This window comes from Gallinula chloropus, assembly GCF_964237585.1.
Source record: "Gallinula chloropus genome assembly, chromosome: 5".
Taxonomy (NCBI): domain Eukaryota; kingdom Metazoa; phylum Chordata; class Aves; order Gruiformes; family Rallidae; genus Gallinula; species Gallinula chloropus.
The window spans coordinates 39,503,821-39,528,903 of record NC_140090.1 but is presented as its reverse complement, the minus strand read 5'-3'; the positions used below and the strand labels follow the sequence as shown (position 1 = coordinate 39,528,903).

Genomic DNA, 25,083 nt, shown 5'->3' with positions numbered 1-25,083 from the left:
TTCTCCTAAAGATTCCACCCTATATTTTTATATAACATAATGCAGGTTTGTTAGGTACAGGATGATTAGAAAGAGCACTACAGAATTAAGCAATGCACTTAAGCATAAAATAATCCTCCTTCTACATCTGTTTTTATGAAATAAGACTTGAAATGGAGCAAATAGATATTTTAGTGTTGGCTAAATTGACTTCTAAACAAGTATATTTATTTCTTAGGGTCCAGTTGGTTCTCGTGGACCAGAGGGACCTCCAGGCAAACCTGGTGAAGATGTAAGTTTGTTATTCTTTGTGTCTTGTTTTATTTTTAATAAAACAAATATTGGCATCTTTGAGAGAGTGACTAACCAGCAGATGTGCCTGTTGTAACTACTTGAATCCTTTTACTTGGTGATACTCCTCATTAAGTGCAGTGATATAACTATAAACTTTAGCAGTCCTTTTCAAAACCCTGCCATCTACTCCATCTACACCGCCATACCTAAGTTTCAAGCACTGGCTCTTCATTGTTTTTTACCTCAGCCAGTTCTTCAACTGAGATTCTGTTCTTCAAGCATCATAATAGACCACAGTTAGGAGGGAGCAATTGGAGGATCTCCTCCTCTCTTTGGGATCATGTTATAAGAACTGTAATTGTAACATTCATTTGGACCTGGATGATACAATTTTAGTATTTAATTTTTTAAAAATATTAATAATTATATTAATAATGGATTATATGATTCTGGCCATGTATGGATGCATATATGTTTGTACAGATATATATGAGGTATTGTACATGTTGTATACATATATATGTATTGTACAACAATAGCCGAAGAATTTACCAGTAGATGTATGTGTTTGTAAAGCACACCAAATCCATCTGAATTGTAATGTATAACTTGGAAATGAGTTGAAACCTGCAGATGCTAGATATTTTAGCATAAGAATTACCATAGGTTGTGTAATGACTGCTTTCCCATTAAACTGTACAAAGAGTTAGAGGAATCTTTGAAAATAGCTAGCTCTCAGTGTAGTGAAGCCCATTCTTGATACTACTCAAAGCATTTCCTCCATTTCCTATGTACATACAGATTTCTCTGTTTGCATTTGTGAAGCGTTTTACCTTGTCTTTGTCTAGAAATTCTTTTTCTAAAACCTTTCATATTCTTGCAGTTTAGAGCACCTGGATGTATTTGAACTGATTGATGCATATAAAGGAATGTTTGGTTGTGACTTTGGGGGACTTTCAATAATCTTCAAAAAATGCTTATTTGGTTCTACCATATTTGCTTTCCTTCTCCATCACACAGGAAATATTCACCAACCTAGAATGAAATTATACACATTTTAAGACACTGGAACAGAAGAATTAACAAGCTGCAGTGCAGGCAGTTTTAGATTGCTGTTCCTATGGAAAGTTAAGATAATTTGACTCTGCATAAGGATGACAAGAGGTTACATCATTAATTTGCTGGAAAACTATGTTGCAGTGCCATCTTGTGATGCAGACATGCATTTTGGACTCAGTCTTAAGTGCCCACAATTCTTTGTTAAATATCTTTTTTAGGTTAGTGTGTCTAGTGCACATCACTAGTCATGTGTGCAGTTAATTACTGTAAAGAGAAGATCTGTAATACTGATGTTAATGTCCTCATTTGTTTGAACGGAAGAATGATAAGAGAAGTTAATTTTCACATTTGTTATTTTCATGTGTTCTTTTTTTTCCTTTTCTTAGGGTGAGCCTGGTAGACCAGGACAATCCGGTGAGCCTGGATTTCCAGGATCTCCAGTAAGAGCATGATTATTTACATTTTAGCAAAACAATCATATTTATGTCATCATTATCTTTTTAAATAATTAGTGCAAAGTGCAGTCATTCAATTTCTGAAGTACTTGTGCTAGCTTACTCTAATGATCCAGTGCAATAGCTCAGAACTAAACCAGTCCTTGAGTTAATCCTGTGAGTCACTTTGCATGCAAGTTTCAACTGTTCCATAGATGAGATATGCATGTAACAGATGATAGTATATACAAATTGGACTTAATTTCCCAGTATTTCACACAGACATTGGCAATTGTGCAAGAACTGCTTGGACACTATCAAATGATGTCAGGTTGAGGTGGTATTGTTTACACTTATAATAGTTATTCTGAGGACAGGGAGGAAGGGATTGTATTATATATATATATAATTTATTTTTATCCATATTTTCAATATGGAAATGCAATTAAAGGATTTTCAAATAATATGTACTTGTACTGCAGAGGGTACTTGTCATGGCTTACTCTAGATATAGAGAGTATAGAGAACAGGCATATCTGATGATAAAACAACATAATTGTATCATCTTATATAAATTTGGCTTATATTAGTAGTTCTGTCTTCATTAGTTAAGTTTCATCTGTACCTGGAGGGGAGTTGTAATGTGGTTGAAAAGGGAAACGATAAATCCCAGAACTGAAGCCCCCTGATACACATAGTCTCTTAAGCTGCCTCCTTTTCAAGTGTCCAGTTCTTGCCTGGCAATTTTGTTAGCAACTGGAGAGAATGATCTCTTGGAGAGAGGTGATTTTTATCAGGGCAGTGTTGTTTCCTAAGGTTTATAGATCAAAGACAATATTTTGTAAGCTGCTTGAGGCACATGTAGTCTGTGGAGTATTATTATTTGCTCAATAAAATTATCTTTTAGAAGACTTTCTAATGAAGGAAAGAAGTATTACAACTGCACACAGACAAAAAACTCATTGCTTGCTGCAATTGCATAGCACTATGGAGAACACCATTGAATACCCTCATAGTTTATCAGACAAGTGAGCCCTGTCTTTATCAATGACAAGGCTCAGAGACTGCTATGGAGATACCAAATGACAGTTTCCTCTTGTATGTGATTTGCCTTCTTGCTATGTGACTTGTCCCACATGCATGCTTCAGCATTTGATTGCCCTGGTTGTATAAGCTGATACACATACACAGTTGAGTACATCGTATAATAGCTTTTATGGGCTATGTTCAGTCTAAGCAAGTTTAATTTGTGCACTTTCAAATTTACATGCAAGACCATGTATGACAGCAAAGATCATCTTTCACTGAGAAACTCAGTGTTCATGTTAAGCTTCAAATCCTGATCTACTACTAGTCATTGTTTGTACTTGAGCTTTGATCATCCACTAATGTAAACAAGAAAGCCTCTCATGTCAGTGAAAATGTACGTGATGCTGAGACTGTCTAACTTCATGTCATGTTATGCTGTATCATCTGTGACCCGCTCAAATATCACGACCCACTGTATCATGTAACCAAGGTGAAGGAATGTTAGGAGTATTAGTATTAATGCTGCTACACTTTCCCCTGGTAGTGGTGTCATCACTAGGTTTATCTGCAGAAACAAGGATTAATTTGCTTTTTTTTTCCTACTTAGGGGCCTCGAGGCTTTCCTGGTGCTCCTGGTCTCCCAGGTCTCAAGGGCCACAGGGTAAGAAATAAGGTTTTCTCTCTACTTATAGATGATTTCTCAGTCAGTTTCACAGATTCACAGAATTTCAGGGGTTGGGAGGGACCTCCAGAGGTCGAATCCAACCCCCCTGCCAGAGCAGGTTCCCTAGGAAAGATTGCACAGGTTGGAGTCCAAGATGGGTCTTGAATATCTCCAGAGATGGAGACTCTACAACTCCCCCTGGGTAGCCTGTCCCAGGGCTCTGTCACCCTCAGTGTGAAAAAGTTCTTCCACATATTGGTGCAGAACTTCCTGTGCTCCAACTTGAAGCCATCACCCCTTGTCCTGTCTCCACAGACCACTGAAAAGAGGCTGGCCATGTCCCCCTGTGTCCCACACTTCAGATATTTATAAACATGGATCAGATCCCCTCTCAGTCTTCTTTTCTCAAGGCTGAACAGCCCCAGTTCATTCAGCTTTTCCTCCTAGGGGAGATGCTCCAGGCACTTAATCATCTTCATAGCCCTCCACAGGGATCTCCAGGAGATCCCTGTCTTTTTTTTACCGGAGAGCCCAGAACTGGATACAGTGCTCCAGGTGGGGCCTGAGAGGAGTATAAAGCTGCTGAACAACTTTTGTTTTAGTGGTGGATTTAACTAGACTTTTAGTTCTGCCAAATGCAGGAGAAGTGCTGGCATTTGCAGAAAATCAGCGCTTTTCCCCTTTAAGCTGACCTCTGCATTATATTCTCTAGCACTTTCTTCATTCTATTTTCAAATGATCTGGGAATCTGGAAGGCGCTTGCATGAGCCCTGCCAAGCCTCAGGAGGCACAAACCTGACAGTTCTCTCACTTCATTGGCAAGTCTTGAATTAGGGTGGGGAACATGAAAGGTGGATATGTTTGCAACATGGAGTGATTACAAATTCCCAAGTTTTCTGGCCAGAATTTTACTTCAGGGAGGAATAAGTAGGTTTCCTGTGGCTCAGAGCCGCCTTCTTGTTATTTTAGGATTTTTTTAAAACATTCTTGTTCCAAAAAGGAAACCAAATCCAAGGAAATGTACCTTGTAGAAATTGTTTCCATTTCAGAAATGTTGAAAACCTTTATTCCATCTGGGTTTTTTGTATTTATTTTTTTCCCTTCTTGCTCTTGCCACCCCAGATCCATTCTTAACGCTTTAGTCTTGAGTCATTTTAACAATAATAGTGGGGATGCATTGTATGTGTACATATAAAATATAATTTCTCTGTATTTTTGTAACCCTTACAGGGATTGAAAGGACTGGACGGTCCAAAAGGTGAAATTGGAGCAGCTGGAGCAAAGGTATTTTCATGGCCCAAAGAACTAAATGCTTAAGCACGTTTTCTATAATGCCAAAATAATAAAAGATAATAAAATAACTAATGCATAATTAACACTGACATAACCTGACTCTCCCCTTTTGGTTTACCAGAAACAGGCATTGGAGAGGAGAGAGAATATATTTTGTCATACTGACTGTTTTTTACATAACAATTTTATTCTGTTAGAATATTCAACCCTCACTGACCCTTAACACCTTCAGGTCAAAGCAGTTGTAACACAGGAGTATAGCCAGCTGGAGACAATACTTTCAAGATGGGTGAAAAGTTATTTTGAAACATTTTTGTCCTAGTGTAGGTTACAATCACAGATGGGTCAGAACTATCCCTTAAAAAATACAGCAACTGAAGAGAATCTTCATCAATCTGAATTTAAATGTGAAAGCTGTTAAGGAGAGTTTGTGTAAGAAAAGATTTCGTTCCTGAGATCACCTAACACTTTCTATGTAAGCTTGGTGGCAGCAGTGCAGTAGGTGGTGTGGGCTGTTAGGTAGAACAGGTAGGAGTTAAATGTGCTTCTCTGAGAGCATGTAAATATGGCATTTCCCATCAACGTGGGGAACAGTGTCACTGATGCACACAGATGACTGTGCAGATTTGCCTCTTAGGGCTCACATAGGCATGGAGGACGTGGAGGAAACATGTTACTCCATTTTCTTCTAGCCTGTTTCCTCTAATTGTTTTACTTCATTTTCCTTTCTAGGGAGAATCTGGACCAACAGGTGCCATGGGTGCAACAGGTCCTCTTGTGAGTGTTGTATGCATTGGAAATTACAGAAAGTCTCTTTAAACTTGTAAAAGCTGTTGCCAATAGGAATTTTAAAGATTTGGTACTTATACTTGATGTCGTGAAGCTGAACTTTCTCTTAAGGTTTTGTTTTCTATTGCACTGACAGTAAATTTGTTCCACTATAAGCTGTTATTCTTTGCAATTCACAGACATAGATAATAACAAAAAAATCAGAAGACTCAACAGAAACTCCAATGTAGGTTTTGATTGTTTGTCTACTCACGCAAGTGTAGGGTGACTAAATGTATTTTACATGTTGATGCGTCATATGGAGTAATTTCGATATGAAAAAAACTGGTTTAGGTTGCTCTGAAATAGGTCATAAATGCCCTAGCCAAGGAAACCATGGACAGAGGACTCTAGAGGTTATGGTGAGGATAAGCATGCATGGCATGGAAGTGAAATGGAAGGAAATGACTTTTTCTCAGGTTATTTTGCATTCAGGTGTCGTTTTGTACATCTGAATACTTGTGAGCAGTGTAACACACCAAAAAATCAATGCTCAGCGGTGCTTTTGGAAGTAAAGCCCCTTTCTGCTATCAGATAATGACATGTCTCTGCGAAGCACTGTTTTGTATCATGCAGGATGTAATATTCTTGAAGTTGAAACTAGTTTGTGAGATGTAGTAGATGAGATTGCATTATTGACCCTGGTGAGTATATACGGGATTTATTCTAATGTGTTTAAAGCTGGGAACAGAAGAGAAATTACAATCTATTAAATATCCACTGGCAAGCCGTTGAGGCTGCAAGGATTTATGTAAGCTGCTACTTCTTTCCTGCTATAGGACAAGGTAAGCTTCACATCCAGGAGGAAAAACACCAACTTGTTTCTGTAACTGCTGCTCACATAATCTGTCCTGGTCATGCTTGTCGTCTCACTGATCCTAATCGTGTTCTTGTTAAAAGCAATTAAAGTTGACTGAGCAGAAAGCCACTGAAGAGTGATACAGTGTAAAAACTTATTTGACTTGAAGGAAGTCAGGTGTGTTTTTTTAAAAAAAAAAAAAGTAAAAAGCAAAGGGAAAAAAAAGGGTTCTCTCCGCTAAGGGGGGCAATATTTTCACCATTTCATTATTCTGACATTGACCTGTTATATAAAGCACTTTTTGTTCTTTTTTTCAAGGGACCTAGAGGAATGCCAGGAGAAAGAGGTCGGATTGGACCACAGGGTGCCCCTGTAAGTAGATCTTTTTTGTTTCTCCTTGTAATCCTTCACTTGTTTTAATTAAATTTAAATCCCTGAGCCTGAAAGTGTGTATTCATATGGCTCCCAGTTACTTCCATGGTGAGTTCTGCTGTAGCTGAAGAAAGTTAGGGCTGAGAAGTTTTGTGTGGTAAGAACTTTATTATAAATTTTAAAAGTCAAACACAAGTTTAAAAGGACTGTGCTAGCTATATGGTAATTTCTCATACCGCAGCTGCCCACGAGGCTAAATATCCTCACAACACTTCTTTCTGTGATACAAAAATGTTTCTTTTGTTTCTGTGAAATTTCTCTTGAAAGGCTATTTTCACTAAACTAGAAATAATAGATATTGATTTAAGTTTAGCCTTTCAATTTAAATTGACTTATAATTTAATTCCAGGTAATAAAACTGTTATCTTTAAAAAATATCTTGCTTTGCAGCAAAAAGAGGGATTAATTAGTCTTGACATGAGATCACACTTGAGTAGGAATTTATTTCTGTCACTTTACATCCAGTGTCAAGTATTGTTTTTTCTGGCATTTCTCCCCATGACTTTTATGTGGACAGTTTGTTATGTGGTCCATACAATGACAATATTTTGATGTTGTCAAAATATTTTCTGCTCTGAAAACAGAGAAATTAATTAACTTGAAGAGAAGCATATTTTTTCCACGTGTTTTCCATGCCAGTGTTTGGAGGGCTCTGCAATCCTGCATGTCTTTTGATTTCTGTAGTGTGTATGGCTGTTAGAACAAAGAGTAACAATATATGTATTTTTAAAAAATAGAGTTCTTATATTCTGTCTTGTCGATTTTCATATCTAGGGTGGACGAGGCCAGCATGGCATGCCTGGGAAACCAGGGCCAATGGTAAGTTTCTTAATCACCAATTTTTTTCCACCTTGTATTTCCCACTTGCCTTCCGACACTACAAGAAGCTGTGCAAAAGAATGGTTGGCAGTTGCTGGTAACAGTTAAGTGCACCTGGAATTATCTGTAAGTGATTCTTAATTCTACTCACTTAGCTTTAGAGCAGTCCTCTGAGAAGTTATATTTTTTAGTCTGCTTCACCTGAAGGCTTTAATTTGCAGAGGAGTGCCATCTTCCCTGGAGAGGTGAAGCTTTGCTGCTTTTATGAAGGAGGATTCATATTGTAGGGAGATGAGTGTCTTAAAGGTACTTAGTGTAATATAAAACCAGCTTATAATTGGATATTATCTTCCTTCATGTATAAAGTTGGCAAGTGAGGTGGTATGCATTCTCAATGGAAGAAACACCACTCACTGATAGCAGAACTTGCTACATGGAATTGATGCCTTACAAAACATGTAAAAGAGAGCCTTTTAATTCTGGACAGTCATACATAGAACTGAGAAACAAGAAGCTTGTGTGTTGAATGCCTGCCAAGCTGAGAAATCCTGGTATGCATGTCTGCAGTTCTCACAGGATTGCAACAAGGCTGAAGATGACTGTGGCGGTTTTAACTGTGGATGTTGGTCTATCAAAGGGTGATGGTTTCAATCCTACAATCCAATCTCACAGTCCATTTGCAAACCACATTTCAGAGAATTCATATGAGTATTCGAAAGCCAGTGGCATTATTCATACACAGATAGTTATGTGTTGCTGTTACATGAAATCTTACAATGATTTCGCACTATTTGTGCAAGGCCAGCTTCCTCTTTTAAATGTGGTATTCATGTTTGTTAGGTTTTTTGGAAAGCATTACTTCTACAATATGGTTGACGGCTGTTGCCCGTTGTTGCAGGCAACCTGAACCTTTAGCACTTTGTGACATTCAAGTTAAAAGAAAAAAAAAAAAGCCACCACACTCCTGCAAAAATACCCCTCAAAACTTCAAAACACACCTACCTGCAATTAAAACTTCATTATGTATGTGCCCTTTATTTAATAGTGATAGAAGTCCTGAGAAAAATTAATTTACCTGTTACATCTTAATGAACAGGCTATTTTATGAAAAACTTCATTAAGTAATAATTAATAGAAGCTTAAAACGTGTGTCTAAAATCTGCGAAACTCACTTATTTAGTTTATAACGGAAGAAGGGTAACTTGTTAGAAGAAACTTTCAAACAATGAAAACAAATTACAAAGCTTAGGGAGAGCTGGATCCTGAGATAGGAAATTGTCCATGAAACTTGAAATTCTTCTTCGCCATACAATATGCAGCATGTTCAGTGAATATGATAATTGGTTGGCTAACTTTTTTGATAAAATCTCATGTTGTGTCACAAGGGAGATACTGGTACTTAGGGCATATGTTTCTCATTGGAGGAAGTGTTAATGAAATGCATTGTTATTTGGGTCAGTGCAGTGCTACATGGTAATTCTGGAATTCTTCCTGCAATGAGAGAGAGAGATTTGGCTGACATGTATTTGTGATCCAATAAACTGGGACATAGGTTTTCCAAAATATACTTAGTGAGCTGTTACATCAGTTCTGTAGAAATTCAGTGCAAGGTCATGGCAGAAATGTGGTCTGTAATTAATGTTCAGTGGGACAGATTGTTCCTATTAAGCTTGTCAGTGGAGCTTTATTACATAGAACATTTTTTCATAGTATGCATCATGCTTTACAGAAAGAGAGAAAATCAGGACAAGATAAAAAGGAATCACTTGGGAACAGTGTTGTAGTGAATATTTCTAACCGCTGTGTGCCGTGATGCAGAGTTTATAATACAGTAGAAAGGGTTTCTGTTGAATGTCTTGTTCAGCACAAGAGGCCTTATGTGTGCCACAGCCTAGTGCTTCCTCCATGGCCTTTTCCAGATATACCTGTCTATCTCTGAATGAAGATCCAAGCAGAAAACTGTTTCTGTTGTATATCTTTGTCTATACAGCCTTGAAAATTTTATATAAAATGTGTGTTTTAGAGCTTGCAAATTAATTCGGTTGTGAATTTGGGAATCTCATCAGGACAGAAGTGTAGGAAACAGAGCATGTTTGTGCTTACCTCAAAAATTCAATTGTTTCAATGTAGAAGTAGCTTATATTTCTTTTTTTTTCTAGAATACCATCTTAATTTTTAAAACTCTCATTTGCTACAATCCATAGGACAAATTATAATTGCTTAGCACATATCTGATGTTTTTATTGCAATGCTACAGTAGCATAGATATAAAAATGGGATATATTTTATTAAATAAAATTTTAAAAAATTGCTATAATGATTTTCACTGTGCGTGTCGCAATTTGTACATTAATAGCTGAATCAGAACTGTAACTTTGCTGAAGTCAGTAAGTATGTTATTCCACCACAATTCCATAAAATGTGCATGTAACACTTTGAAAAATGACATTTATACTTCTTTTGGTCTTGTTTTGAACAAAGATGTTATGACTAAAAAATACATTAAATCCCAGAACTGCATTTACCCAGTGATTAGATGCTGATCTGTGTGATCTAAACAGCAAGATTACAGGCTTGTGTGTCTCTGTTTTAGGGCCCACTTGGCATAACTGGTTCTCCAGGTTTTCCAGGTGCTCCTGGTGTAAAGGTAAAAAATAAAAGTAATTTTTTAATGTCTAACAACACAATTAAAAAGTGTGTACTAGACTCTGCAGAGTTCAATTTGATGTGCATGTAAGTCACTAAGAGTTGCTGTGAAATCAGTAGAGAGACCTTGATGGAAGATAGAAATCAGAAGCCAGATGAAGCAATTGCAACTCACTGCAGTCAGGATACTATCTTTGCTTTCACTTTTGCTTGAGCTATGGGAAGATTATAAAGTGACTTCCATGCTGTGCCTCACGAATATTGTTTAATATATTCAAATAACAAGAAACATTATTACAAGTTGTGAGGACTAGTTTAAGAAGACATGGAAGAAGTACCCTCTAGTGCTGAAACTTCCAATCTCAAATGAGAGCACTTTTTGAGGTGACCTAGGCTGCTAACAAAAAGGCCTGACCCCCAACTTGAGATGTATCACAGTTCATCACAATAGAGAAAATTATGATTACCACTTTTGTGGCTCTGTGTGTGCTTAGGCTGAAACAGATTAGTTCCAGTGGATGCAGTGCTTTCTCTGTGGGACTTTCCTCTCATTTTTCAATAGCCTTGAGAATATGTCTGCAAAGAAGACAGAAAAACAACTCAGAGTTTCCTTATACTTCTTATACTTGTCCTCCACCCAGATGCTCCTCTTTGTTCCTTCACACTCCTAAAACATCATAGGAAAAAATTACACAAGAAGAAACTCTGAATTAGTCAGGTAGCCAAGTTCAGCAGATGTTTTGTATTGTTGTGAAGCTGGCAACATTCATCAAACAGTCTTTTGGAAACAAGTCTTCATAAGATTACTCACATAAGGTATACAATTACACAATAGACCTTTTAGTGTGTGTCATAAAATATTTTGGTATGCATAAGCACTACTTAATACCTAAAGAAATGTTTGGAAAACCTATCACGTTGTATCAATGAAAGCTTTTGAAAAAGAAGACCTACCTTTCAAGCTTAATCATCGGATGATGTTAAATTGGAATAGGTGCTTTGAACCTGTGAAAGCTGTGCAGACTGCACAATGAAGATGTTGTATTGGATTATGAAGATGTGATATTAACAGCGGTCAGTTCCAAAAGGCAAATTCTCATATAAAGATAATTTTCAAAGGAGACACACGGAGGAATTTTTTTCTTAGACCATGCAGTCCAGTCTTACAGGGATTTTATGTTTAATATAGGGCTGTAACAGTAAATTAATCTGCACCATGCCAAAAATATCCAGATGTGTTATCATTTCTAAAGCTTAAGCCTTAATGAAGCTAAAAAGAAAGTCTTAAATTTCAGATACATAATGGGATTTCAGGGGGAGAGGTTTATCTAAAATACTTGATCTGATTTGGGCCACACTAGAAGCAGAATTAGGTAAGCAAAAATATGTTTGAGGGACAATAAACTATTTGAAATGCTGAAGTGTTTTTCTCTTACAAACTTAGTATTCTTTCTTATGTACTTTGAAGTGTTACTTTTTAGGGCAAAATAATCTTCAGTTGTTTTCTCATGTGAAATTTTAGGGTGAAGCGGGTCCAACGGGTCCTCGTGGTCCTGAAGGTCCTCAAGGACAAAGAGGTGAAACAGGTCCACAAGGCCCAGCTGGATCGCAAGGTCTTCCTGTAAGTACATGGAGTTCCCCAGGGCTCAGTGTGCACATGTGGCCTGTTCATAGGGGATTTTAATACCCCACTTGATAGGCACCAGGTTTTACTCGAATTACTTTTTTTTTTCTTTTCCCAGAAAAAAAAAGGTATTGTTCATGTATTTTCAACAAAATAAGCACAAACCAATTTTTCATTATTTAATTAAAACAATTTGGAAAACAGAAAGTTACACAGTCTCAGTCCTACAAGTACTTTAAAGCTTAAGCTTAAACATAGGATTCTAAAGATTAAAAGTCACATTAATTTGCACACTGTCACTTGGATTAGCATTTGCACCAGTAGATCTTATTTTTGTGTGTTTATTTAGTAGCCTTTATTGTCTGGTCTTGTAATGTAGATAAAGTAACTATAACCATCTGCCTTTGTTACTGATACCCTCCTCGTTAAAATTAATTTTGATGATTGGTATGTTATTTTTAGGGTACTGAAGGGACAGATGGCTCTCCAGGTGCTAAGGGCCCAACTGTAAGTGATCATATCACCTGTTGAAGAAATCGTCTAAGTTGATTTATTTTATTTGCTTATTTTTATTATTTTTCCTTACTGTGCTTGCTGTTATGTCTATTTGCAGGGATCTCCAGGCACTGGAGGCCCCCCTGGTTTATCAGGTCCACCTGGTTCCCCAGGACCCCAAGGCAGTACTGGCCCACCTGGTATTCGAGGCCAGCCGGTAATGACAACTTTGTCTCTTTGGAGATTATGGTGTCCAGCAAATGTGTCATGCAGTGAAACTAAAACAGTGATCAGCAGTGAGATTCCTTTAAATATATAAATAACATGCCAGTGAGCATGCTGAGACTGGGATCTGGTGAATCTTCTGTGGGTCCAAAATACTGGTTTCGTTTTCTTAGAGGCTTAAGAAAGAATAGTGTCTATATAAACTTGGTCAAACAGTTACGTTATCTGCTGATATTGTTAAATTTAAAATTGTATTTTGATAATGTCATAATAAACAAATATGCTAAGGGGAAAGACAAATGATTCTAATAATTGCCTCGTATAAACTGCAACTAGTTACTCAACTAGGGAGCATTTCTGTGTTGAATGATTGATGCAGGGGGTTGACCTTATGGGTGCTATTCTTGTTTGTTTTCAGGGAGACCCCGGTGTCCCAGGTTTCAAGGGAGAAGCAGGGCCCAAGGGTGAACCTGTAAGTCTCCATATTCTTCATAACATGAAAAGGAATCACAAATGCTTATATGAGTATGAATGGTGAGGCAGGTCCTTTGATGCTATAAATCACCTTCACAGTATAGACCTTAGAGGACTAAAGACTGAGAAACCAATTGATGCATCTACTGAGGTTTCTGTAGCATGCAGAATGAGTTTATTCTAATTTCTTCATCTCATGAGAAATAAACTAATATGCCTCTGGACATTTCAGAACGCACAGGTCTGCATGTTAATCATAATAAAAAGTCCTTGGCTGGTGAAAGGGCTGGAGGGCAAATCCTATGAGGAGCGGCTGAGGGAGCTAGGGCTGTTTAGCCTGGAGAAGAGGAGGCTGAGGGGAGACCTTATCACCACCTACAACTACCTGAAGGGAGGTTGTAGAGAGGTGGGCAATGGTCTCTTCAGCCAGGTGACAGGCGATAGGACAAGGGGAAGTGTCATGAAGCTGTGCCAGGGCAGGTTTAGGTTGGATATTAGAAAAAAATTTTTTACTGAAAGAGTTGTCAGGACCTGGAACAGGCTGCCTAGGGGGATGTGGTTGAGTCACCATCCCTGGATGTGTTCAAAAAAAGGGTAGATGAGGTACTTAGGGATATGGTTTAGCATAGGATGAGAATGGTTGGACTTGATCTTCAAAGGTCTCTTCCAACCTTGTGATTCTAAACTTATCCTTAATATGTTATTTATGCAGTTATGTGTGTATTTCCTATAATTTATTTATAAATTAATATAAATATTTATACCTGTATAGTATGAATTATGAATAGCCGTTTAGCCCACAGCAAATGTTTGAGAACATGGCTAATTCCCTGATATAAGCATGTGAGTTTTGGAATAATCTCTTTATCTTCGAACAAGTCAGTTTGACTTGTCGACCGTTCTTTAGTTTCTCATGAGTTAAATAATTGCATAATAACTGAGAAAACTATATGGATGAAGTAGTGGCTTCCTTGCCACTTCCTGTGTTCGAGGATTTAAAGAGTCTCACTGAGTTTTGAATCCTCTAAAGCTTGCCCAGTTGATAATAATAGACACAAATTCTTATATCTGAGCAAACAGGTGATTATAAGAAGCGCTGTACAGCTGAACTGCAGAATCACAGTTTATTCACAGCGCACTGCCTACTGAAGTATTAGCTTACAAACATTGTAAAAGAAAAGCTGCATCTGAAACTGATTCAAAACCTAGCTATATTTTTTCTCCTTTATTTGGAAAAAAGGTTATGATGTTTAGAAGACGGTGTGTTTTGGTGAGCTGAACAATGATTTTTTTTATAAAACATTTTACTTCCACTAGGGCCCACAAGGTCCCCAGGGTCCCATTGGCCCTGTAGGTGAAGAAGGAAAAAGAGGTCCTCGAGGTGATCCAGGGTCAGTAGGTCCACCAGGTCCTGTTGGAGAGAGGGTAAGTAAGCCAAAGAAATAATATGTGGAGAGATGCACTGCTAAGCCCCAAACCCTCTTGACCTAACAATTCTTGTTACAGCTTTGTTGTGGGTATAGTAAAAGGTTATTTTCCTAACAAGTTAATTTGGTTCAATATCAGATTAGCGATTAAAATGTCTGTGGTTAAAATCCTGTCTTCTGTGATACATTCTTTTTGAAAATGATAACTTGAGGATGAGGATATAAATCTATGGCATGATGTTTTTTGGATCCTGAGTAGATCTTACCTCTAAATGATGTCATACCCATTTTTTCCCTGGATATTTTTGTTTGTGGTTTCAGTGCACAGGACAGTGTGATAGCAGAAATGATGGAGTTATACAGAGATAATGTTCAGATTTTTTGCTTAACCCCTGTACAAATGGCTGTCTTGTTTTCAATGAGGCTCTTCATGCGGGACAGCATGCATGAGGGAAACATTGATATCTTTACCACTCCAACTGGTTAAAAAAGCCACAAGTTCAAAGTATTGGAAGTAAGAAAGTTGTAAGGAAATAAACTGAACCCCTAATCAATAAATCTAGTACTTTATTTACAATAAATTATGTCAGAATTAAAATGATAATCTTGTATCTATGGCTTTTCCTAGGGTGCTCCTGGTAATCGTGGTTTTCCAGGTTCTGATGGCTTGCCTGGACCGAAGGTAAAGGAATCATTTAATTAAAACACAGGCACACTAAAATGTCTGTCTTTTATTTAGGTGATTATTAAAATTTACATACATACAGATATACAGGATAAAAGGAGTTATGTTAAAAATATGCTTCTTGGTAAACAGGCAGATCTTCAGAGTCATTGGAAGCAGGGTCAAAACTACTTGTAAATGCCAAAAGGGGGCCTGAATGTTTTGAGAATTATTTATTTCTGTATTTTTTTTAAGAGGGGTTAACTTTCAGTTCCAATGATGTTCAGCTTTCCTTGCTTGTCCCTGGCTTAACGCTTCCTCATGCTGCAATGTGAAAAAATTAGAGACATTGACCTGCTTCTGCTACTATATTTTATGTATTACTCTGTAGTAGGTAACTATTTGAGGAATCGCCTTCTCTCTGTGTGTGGTGTAGTTTTTCTAGACTTGTCCCTTGAACAGATGGTCTTCTCTGTCTTTGCCTAAGTGCTGTAACACTCCCAGGGAAATGACTCACATATGTATTTGTCTATTAATTTCTGTTCATTCTGAGCTTCTTAAATTTACAAGGATTCTAAAATCCTTACATAAATGTGTTGCATGGAAGAGACAGCTTTTATGTAGTAGTAATAATAATAATAATAATAGCAACAAGTATTAATGATTTGGAAATCTACCTGCAAAAATAGTTCCTTAATAGAAGATACCTGTTTTATTTAACATTGTCATACTGTTGCTGCCTGATAACTAGTAACCCATTGGTATCTTTCTAGGGTGCCCAAGGGGAGCGTGGTCCAGCCGGCTCTTCTGGCCCCAAAGGAGGTCAGGGAGATCCTGGGCGCCCTGGTGAACCTGGCCTCCCAGGCGCAAGGGTAAGGACCTAATAGCAGTGCACTGTAAACCATGACTATAAACTGTGACATTTTTAAAAGGCAGCAATGAACTTTGCAGAATTAAGAAGCAGTTACACAAGGACAAACTTGTTTCAGTGGGGCTACTTGAAGGGTAAAGGCCAGATTACCTGGCTTTTTTACTGCTGATGTGGGGAAGCACAGGTCACATTTTTCTTCAAACAAGGAGAAATAGCCCCCTGATTGAGACTGGCTATTGCAACTGAAAGAAGTGTCCTTGTTAACCAGTATTTGCCAAAGATAACAGATATTGAAATCCAGGCCTTTGTTAAATTGCTGATTGATAAGTTACATAGTCAAGTGGTGCATGTCATGTAGAGGGTTTTTTACAGGAAAAAAAATTGAGGACAATTTAGGATATCGCAAAAGGAGAGAAAGGGGAACAGCAAATAAAAGATGTGATGTAGATCACTGGGTAGTGGTGGTAGAAATAATGATGAGCCTGTGAGAAACTCATGAGGAGTAGAAGCAAGCAGATGGAGGATAAGAGCAGGGAAGGTAAGACAGTGAGGACTAAAGGTAAGTGAAGGTGAGGACCTTTGAAACAGAGACTATATTCTTGTGCAAAGAATATCTTAGTGTTTGTACCATGGTAGTAACTGAGTGTATCTTTTGGATTTATTTACATTTCTCCTTTGTTCTAGAATCATAGCACAATGTAACATCAATGTTATCCTTTCTTTTAGGGTTTGACAGGAAATCCAGGTGTTCAAGGCCCTGAAGGAAAACTTGGCCCCTTGGTGAGTGACACAAAACCTAGTCCTTTTCAGTAAGAAAACAGTAATTCAAAAGTCCCAACTCATTGAAATTAACTTGAATTGTCTTGATTTCTGGAGGTTCATCTTCTAAGTGTTCACTTCAGAATCCTGACTCCAAAATTAGTGCAGATAACATTCCTTTAGTTCTGGCTGTGTAGTGTTGTCTTTAGTGTAGCAGCTACTGTATTAATTTAAAATGATTTTGAACTACCTTTCTTCATAAATATCTCTTCATAATTTAATGCGAAAAATGTTTTTTCTCTATTAGGGTGCTCCTGGAGAAGATGGACGTCCAGGTCCTGCAGGTTCAATAGGAATCAGGGGTCAGCCAGGCAGCATGGGCCTTCCTGGTCCAAAGGGTAGCAGTGTGAGTATGGCACCTGGTACCCAAGATCTGTTTAACTTAAAACATTGGCGTGTATTTTAACGAATGAGAACAGCATCTAAAATTAGTAATTTTTATTTCTGCACATTAGGGTGATCCTGGAAAACCTGGAGAAGCAGGCAATGCAGGTGTCCCAGGACAGAGAGTGAGTGTGACAATGATTACAGAAAATGATGCTTTTCTGTTATATACATTCACCATACAAGATTTCCTATGTTGTTTTTATTTAGGGAGCCCCTGGTAAAGACGGTGAAGTTGGTCCTTCCGGTCCTGTTGGCCCACCAGTAAGTCAATTTGTACTACTCTGCCTGCCCGTCACTCCATCCATTTATTACTCTTTCTGCTTCTGTTTTTATCTATCTTCATGTCAGGGGTTGATTCCAAACAGATCCCAGAACATTTAAAGAAAAAAATTGGAAGCTTTTTATTGAAATATATATGTATACATATACACGTATTAGTAATCTAATTTGTTTTACTGGCCATTACTAGAAGTAAGTTTTAGTAATTACTAAAATTTCTTCCTAATTAGTTTTCCTAGCTTCCTTGTTTGGAATGGAACTGACTGCTATCCTGTCAGGAGAGATTTTTTTTATGTGCGGAGATCTTAAAGAAATATGATACATCTTATTGTATCTTTTAGATAGGGTATATTTTGACCTATGTAAAATATATCCTAAACAAATGCAGAATTGAAAATATACATATTCAAAATCAAGAAAAAAATGTGGAGTCTGCCTATATTCCTCTACTGTATTCTTACTACTTTCTTTTGTGTAGGGTCTGGCAGGAGAAAGAGGAGAACAAGGCCCTCCAGGTCCTACAGGGTTTCAGGTATATGCATTCATTTATTTTTTAACAAAAAAACCCAAACGTGGCCATGTTTCTATAAGCTTAAATTGGAGAAATTCGATTAAGTGATGTTTAACAAAGCACAACTTCAGAGTTAAGGCAGTGACGCTCAGAATAATTGGTGACTTAGCATTCACACCAGCTGTGTGCTGAACTGAACTGACAAAAGCTTCAATACCAGCTCTGTATCTCTTAGAAAATGTTTTTTGGTTTTCAGTCTTAATTGGGAGATTCTCCAAAGGTGTTCCAAATATGGAGCAAAAGAATTGTTTTGATAATGAAGTATTAATTATTCAATCTCTGTTTATAGAGAATTTTATTTTTAAGTCTGATACGCATATGTCCTTCAAATGTTAAAGAAGGGCTGCCATTTCATTTAGAGGGGGGAAAACTCTGGTGCAATATTTGTGTTAACTGTTTTGCTTGGGCATCTCTGAGGGTATACTGTTGTACTTAGTACAATACTGCATTCATATTCTTGGTGTCTCAATTAAATCTGGATTTATATAAATTCCATTGTGTTAGTGATCATTTTATTTCCTTTTTTACAGGGCTTGCCTGGGCCACCAGGTCCTCCAGGTGAGGGAGGAAAGCCAGGTGATCAGGTAATTTCTGTGTAACTTAAGAAGAATTCACTTCATAATGTAGTTTTTACCTTTTCTTCTCTTTATAATTAAATTTCACAGTCCGTTTCAAATTATGTACTGATGTAGCCTGCCAGATGTCTGAGAAATGCTTTTGGATGAAATAACTACTATAATCTGACCATCTTCTTGGTCAGAGTTGGACTATTGCCTCTTGTCGTGGACAGATAATATTCAGAACTAGCCATCTACATTCACAGAACTCTAGAAATGAAAATGTTTGTCTGTAATTTCCATAATGGTATGGTTATGAATAATGTGGTCATGCTAATGGTGTGTTCTGTTCTTAGGGTGTGCCGGGAGATCCTGGAGCTGTTGGTCCATTGGGCCCTAGGGTGAGTGTTTGCTTTCAGAGTTTAAACTTTCTTAACAGTTCTCTGAGGCTGAAACTTCATATATAATAGGGACTTTAACAACTACATATTTGATTATTTGATGGTTGGACTTGATGATCTTAAAGGTCTTTTCCAACCTTGTAATTCTGTGATTTTAATTCTGTGACTATTTTCCCACCAGTAAAATGGTTGTAAATATGGATATGTTTTACAATGGTTTCTGAAAACCTACCACCTTTAACAGTGTCATAGCTCCTGAAGTGGTGTTGAACAATAGCTGCTAAGTATTTGGTTTACAGCTGTGAAATGACACTTTTTAGTTAGCTGAGCAACATCCTATTTCCCCTACCTGTAGTAATAAAAGAATAAAGCTGGATTTTATTTGATCAATTCTTACAGAATTTGTTCACAGGCTCTTTGTTCAAATAGCGGTGCTGCATTTACAGTGTATTTAGAATTTTGTCTACAAGAACTGTACCCTGACTTCTAAATAAGGAATAATTATCTATTTTGTAGGGAGAACGTGGCAATCCAGGTGAAAGGGGAGAACCAGGTGCATCAGGACTCCAGGGTGAAAAGGGTATGGCTGGAGGTCATGGTCCTGATGGTCCAAAGGTAAGCTGAATGGAGATTTGTGCTGCTGCAGTAATGCAATATATAATTATGCTCATTTGCATGAATGTGAGTACACTTTTATTATAAAATGGGTATCTTTTTGTGAAAGACATCTATGTAAGTGTTCTAGTAGGACATAAAAGTAATATTAATAACTTGCAAGATATTAAGATGTTGAGAGATCACAATTTAAATAGGCCCAAATTTTAAAATCTTTTTGTGTTTCTCAGTAGAACAGGGTAAATCCATTTCTGAACTGCAGAAAACCTTTTGACAATGGCTCAGTTTTAAGAACCATGTCACTTTGCATGAAGAGACTAGGCAGGATTGAGTGTTTAAAAGAAAATACAGAAACCTGCATGTCTGTCTTTCAACTGAAATTGATGTGTTTGGGGCTTGGGAAGGTCACCCAGGTAGGGAGTAATGCAGGACCTGTAATGGATATAAGCCATGAGAAGCAAAGCATAAATAAAGCATCTCTGTCCCTGGCAACTTGTAGGTATAATAGACCAATGTGGCATCAAGGTCAAGTTAGATGCTCAAGCTTCTTTTTTTGCTGGTTCTCATCCTTGTTATGCACTGAGTAAATGTGTTTTGAAGGACTATGGTATTACAACTGATCTTCTTGAGTAACACAATGGGAAAAGAAAAGTATTTGGACATGAATGAAGTCCAAATTTAAGAACAAATTATTTCTTAAAACTGTACACCCCAGGGACTTCAACACAAGCACAGCATGTTCTGCAGCCTAGAGACAAAGATACTTCTCAGATGCATAGACAGAAGCTTGTTCTTTATTTGTTTTAGGGAAGCCCAGGCCCTAGTGGGACGCCTGGTGATCCAGGTCCACCAGGTCTTCAAGGTATGCCTGGAGAAAGAGGGATTGCTGGAACACCTGGTCCCAAGGGTGATAGAGTAAGTCTCGTTATTTCTGTTGTGTTAAATCACCTGTCTTTTAATACTGTAGATGTTCCAGTGTATGAACTCTTCAGTATTCAGTGTCATAACTGAGACTTTCTGGGTCTTTTCCGTAGGGTGGCATAGGTGAGAAAGGTGCTGAAGGTACAGCTGGTAATGATGGTGCAAGAGTAAGTAAACCTATCATTCTTTTTAGATGTACTTTTCACACAGCAGATTTATTGTGCTAGAGGTACTCTCTAGCACAATACAGTTAGACACTACTCAACTTGGTGATATCATGGATTGACAGTCATTCCATTCCCCCTACCCTTTAAATTTGGTCTTCAAGTTTTCAAAGACTGCTGTACATGTTTTAACAAGTCTGTGTTCTAAGCCCATGTTTTGTTTAATCAATAATGAGAGTTAAGAAAAAAATGTGAGTCAGTGGAAAGGCATCCCAGAAGTAGCGTGTTCATTTGGGATTCAACTAAGCTGGCTATAATAAAAATATGAATAAAGGGACAGGTAAAGATCAACAGTCAAAAAGCCAACCCACCGGTTCCAGGAGAAGGCAGATGTATCGTTATTGTTAGGATGAAGTTGTCTGTGGTCCATCCCGAGTTTCACATACAGTAAGTCACTGACACTTCGGTAGAGCTTGGAACCTCCAGTGCACAAACAACATGGCTGGTCTGCTCATGTGCAATAAATCAAACATGTTCATGATGTTGCATGAACACTTCTGCATAGACCAGCTGTCCAGTAATCTCATGTACTGGGTTTGCTGTATATGTACTGACTGTATTTTCTTCCCAGAGGCTGAGTGAATTTTTACTTAAATTACCTCGACCTGAGAGTCTTGGGTTTTGCAAACCAGTTGAGAGTACTAACTGCCAGGCATTTTGAAACCTGAGATACATACAAAAGAAAAGGATTCTGACTGGACTAAATTTCTAGTTAAAGAAGAGAGGTTTTTCAGAGAAACTCTAGCATACAGAAGCACTAACTCATAATTAGCAACCATGAGCTGGAATTTGTAAGTCAGATAGTATCCAAAGACACAGTTCTTAGTCATTGTAAAGCAAGTTTACAGCTTAGAGTAACTAAAAAAGTAACAGTTAACTAAATGTACATCCCTCTTTTAAAGCTAGGTACCTGCAGAACTTTGCCACCTATCACTAGATCATTGATGGTGATGCAGTATCCTTTCTTGATGCTGTCTTTTTTTGTTATGGCGCAAACTTTTAGGGCAGAGGGAATTCTGTTCGAGATAAACTTGATGCAAATTGACCAGAGGGCTGGAGCACCTCTCCTGTGAATACAGGCTGAGAGTTGAGCTTGTTCAACCTTGAGAAAAGGCAGCTCTGGGAGGAGACTTTATAGCAGCCTTCCAGTACACAAAGGGGGTACTGGAAAGCTGGAGAGGGGCTCTTTGCAAGGGTGTGCAGTGTTAAGACAAGTGGCCTTAAGCTGAAGGAGGGGAGATTTAAATCAGTTATTAGGAAGAAATCCTTTCCTATGAGGGTGGTGAGACCCTGGCACAGGTGTGGCTGTGGCTGCCCCTGGATCCCTGCAGTGTTCAAGACCAGGTTGGATGGGACTTCGGGCAGCCTGGGCTAGTGGAGGGTGTCCCTGCCCATGGCTTGGACACAGATGTCCCTTTCCACCCAAATTGTTCTGTGATTCTAAGTTTGTGATATTCTGCTTCTAGTGAAAGAGATTCATAACTGAATAAATATTCATGAATAGGATTTGATGGGTTTGGACTGAAAGTTTTTAAACTATTTGCTGAACCACCTATGTATGAAGAGAAAAAGGACACTTGAAGATTTTTCACAATATAAATTAATCTTCAAAAGTAATGATGGACAGATTAAAATTAATTTAAACAATGAAATAACTAGCATAAAACCAATAGAGACCTTCTGCATGAGTAGGGAAAAAGGACATAATTTCCTCCTGAGAGAGCAAAATAAAGCCAAAGCTTTTTTATCATTGGCCTTATTCATAAACTTCGCATAAAGTAGAAGATGAAGTTAGTGAAGAAAGAGAGAATGAACAAAAGCAAGGCTTTCAAGATATGGCATTTTGGTCACTGGGAGAGGGAATGCAAGTAAATTTTAGGTTAAAAAGATCCAACAATATTTCAGAGATAAAGGAGAGGAGTTTAAAGGGATAAAAAGTGTATGGATGTTTTAAATTAACTGCTTTGAAGCATCACTTTAACTTCTTTTTATCTTAATTTGTTCAAAAGGGTCTCCCTGGTCCGATTGGCCCGATGGGTCCAGCAGGTCCCACTGGTGAAAAGGTAAATAGATTTTTAAGCCATTCCCTACTGAATTTTTTAATATTTTTATACTTTATTTGAACTTTCACTACTTGTCTAATAAGTTACATAGGAAATAACCTTCAATTTTATTTAAAGGGTGAACCAGGCCCTCGAGGTCTAGTGGGTCCTCCTGGCTCCCGTGGAAACCCTGTGAGTAAACATGGGTTTTTTTGCCTGGCATAAGATAACTATATTTAACACTGATCCAAACTGCATGTTTTGTCTCATTTGCTGATATTTCTTCCTCTCTTTCTTTCCCTTTCTGCCTAATTAAAATCTTTAGTTCCTGTCTGTGCACTTGTAAAACTATAGGCAGATTTTTTTCCTCTGTTCTACATTTATTTTATGTCACTCTTTACATAGAGTTACTCTCATTTACCTCACTCCTGAAAGCATGCCACCACTTTTAATTGTGTAAGTCTTTTTAAGAGCACCCCCATAGCAGATAGTTCTGTACACATACAAATATTTAGATGGACAAAGCACGGAAGCATGTCTTAGTTTCATCTAATTAGGGTAATTCTTGTCACCTTCTATCTACTAGTGATATTAAAGATTTTAAGGGTTGACTTTCATTAGGCTCAGCCCTACTTGGAACAGATGATGTCTCTGTCATAAATTAGAACAGTCTTATTTCAGTGAAAATTGGAATAACTTCCACCTCTCTGGGGAGCACTGGAGGCTGGCAGCCTTCAGCTCCTCCTTTTCCAAACAAACTTTGTGTGAAAAGCTAAGCTAAAACAGCTCATAGCCCATTCTGACCTTGTAGAAGAATACATCTTTGAACTATCAAGGGTTTTTTTCCCCCAACCCCTCTGATTGGAATGGTAGGTTGCATAAAGTGTTTGCACTTCGGCTAATCCTGCTATCACTGGAAGTGGTGTCATGAGCAGAATTTCTCCTATTGTTTTAGTGCTTGCACATGCCTTTCATCTGAAATTCTGAAAGCTTACAGTCTTGTACCTTAACATGGCAAACATTAATGTTATAATTAACATCACTTTGTGATTAAAAGATCATTTGATTCTGATTAATAGAGCAAAAATATAATCACACTTAACTATTTATGACAGTAAATAGTTAACATCCTGTCTTGAATATTTAAATGTAAATTATACTGTATATAAAAAAGTTATGTTAAATTCAGCTATTCTAAATTTTTTGACCAGGGTTCCCGAGGAGAAAATGGCCCAACTGGTGCTGTTGGTTTTGCTGGTCCTCCGGTATGTGCTTTGTAACAGTAATGAGTTTCCTTTGGTCATACTTCAACATACTTAATTTCCTTCATTGTGAATAATAACGCAGTGTTCTGGAACATGAGTCATATTTTTCTTGCAAATAGAGCTGTTTCATTTTCCCATCAGAATATCAAATAAAGAAAAGGGCCAATAAATACCCTAGACACTTGAAAAGTGGTTTTGTTGATAAGATTATGTAATTGTTCACCAGATTTCATATTTTTGTGAATATGATATATTTCTCCTTTGAGATTAAAAAGAAGCAAATTATAAAGTACCATCTACTGAAGGTAGCAAAGATTTGCTCTATCAGTAGTGAAAGCTAGGGAATGAATTGATGGATGAAATGGGAGATTTTTGATGAATATCCCAAACTTTCTCACAGCCTAAATACTGTATTTTGGACCTTTCACAAAGAATCAGGCACCTTGCTTCCCTTACTGGGGAAAAAAGAAGACTAGAGAAGACACTTTTTCTTCAGTCTCTTTTGTTTTTAGGTATGTAATAGCTGCTGAGAGAAATAGAAAATCTAAAGGAGAGAAATGTGTGAGTTAGGTAAGAAAGTATTTTAAGTGGAAATTCTGGCTTCACAGTCTTCAGAATATGCCATCTGTGATCCCATCTTCCAAAGACTGTACGGATCTGTTAAAAGTTCTCTTGAAATGAACCATTGAGAAATGCACTGTTTTCTGGGCTGATTTGTTCTACTGTTATTTTTTTGCCTTCTAGAGATTCCCTACAAAATCACTTCGTTAGGCTGGAAAGATTTGATACTCTGTGACCTGATGTCTCTTGTAAACGTTATTTCTTATAGGGCCCTGATGGTCAGCCTGGTGTGAAAGGAGAACCTGGAGAACCTGGACAGAAAGGAGATGCTGGATCTCCAGGACCACAGGGTCTTGCTGGGTCTCCTGGCCCACCGGTAAGTATA

General features: G+C 37.7%; 1 protein-coding gene and 1 long non-coding RNA gene across 2 annotated transcripts in view; both read left to right on the top strand.

The window, feature by feature from the left end:
- Positions 1-3,402: 3,402 nt before the first annotated feature.
- On the top strand, positions 3,403-5,519 carry LOC311192600. The gene is made up of 3 exons (XR_014617347.1): positions 3,403-3,456; positions 4,690-4,743; positions 5,485-5,519. It is a non-coding gene; the product is annotated as an uncharacterized lncRNA (long non-coding RNA).
- Positions 5,520-5,855: 336 nt separating this feature from the next.
- Positions 5,856-25,083, top strand: part of COL5A2 (collagen type V alpha 2 chain) — a gene marked incomplete at both ends in the record, with an annotated part of 31,864 nt that continues 12,636 nt past the window's right edge. The window contains 25 exons of the mRNA XM_084264581.1: positions 5,856-5,942; positions 6,698-6,751; positions 7,586-7,630; positions 10,224-10,277; positions 11,799-11,897; positions 12,363-12,407; positions 12,514-12,612; positions 13,039-13,092; positions 14,412-14,519; positions 15,150-15,203; positions 15,959-16,057; positions 16,783-16,836; positions 17,123-17,221; positions 17,331-17,384; positions 17,470-17,523; positions 18,020-18,073; positions 18,643-18,696; positions 19,026-19,070; positions 19,587-19,685; positions 20,493-20,600; positions 20,720-20,773; positions 22,840-22,893; positions 23,011-23,064; positions 24,084-24,137; positions 24,967-25,074. Coding sequence (XP_084120707.1) covers positions 5,856-5,942; positions 6,698-6,751; positions 7,586-7,630; positions 10,224-10,277; positions 11,799-11,897; positions 12,363-12,407; positions 12,514-12,612; positions 13,039-13,092; positions 14,412-14,519; positions 15,150-15,203; positions 15,959-16,057; positions 16,783-16,836; positions 17,123-17,221; positions 17,331-17,384; positions 17,470-17,523; positions 18,020-18,073; positions 18,643-18,696; positions 19,026-19,070; positions 19,587-19,685; positions 20,493-20,600; positions 20,720-20,773; positions 22,840-22,893; positions 23,011-23,064; positions 24,084-24,137; positions 24,967-25,074 — 1,743 coding nt within the window. The remainder of the gene's footprint in view (positions 5,943-6,697; positions 6,752-7,585; positions 7,631-10,223; positions 10,278-11,798; positions 11,898-12,362; positions 12,408-12,513; positions 12,613-13,038; positions 13,093-14,411; positions 14,520-15,149; positions 15,204-15,958; positions 16,058-16,782; positions 16,837-17,122; positions 17,222-17,330; positions 17,385-17,469; positions 17,524-18,019; positions 18,074-18,642; positions 18,697-19,025; positions 19,071-19,586; positions 19,686-20,492; positions 20,601-20,719; positions 20,774-22,839; positions 22,894-23,010; positions 23,065-24,083; positions 24,138-24,966; positions 25,075-25,083) is intronic.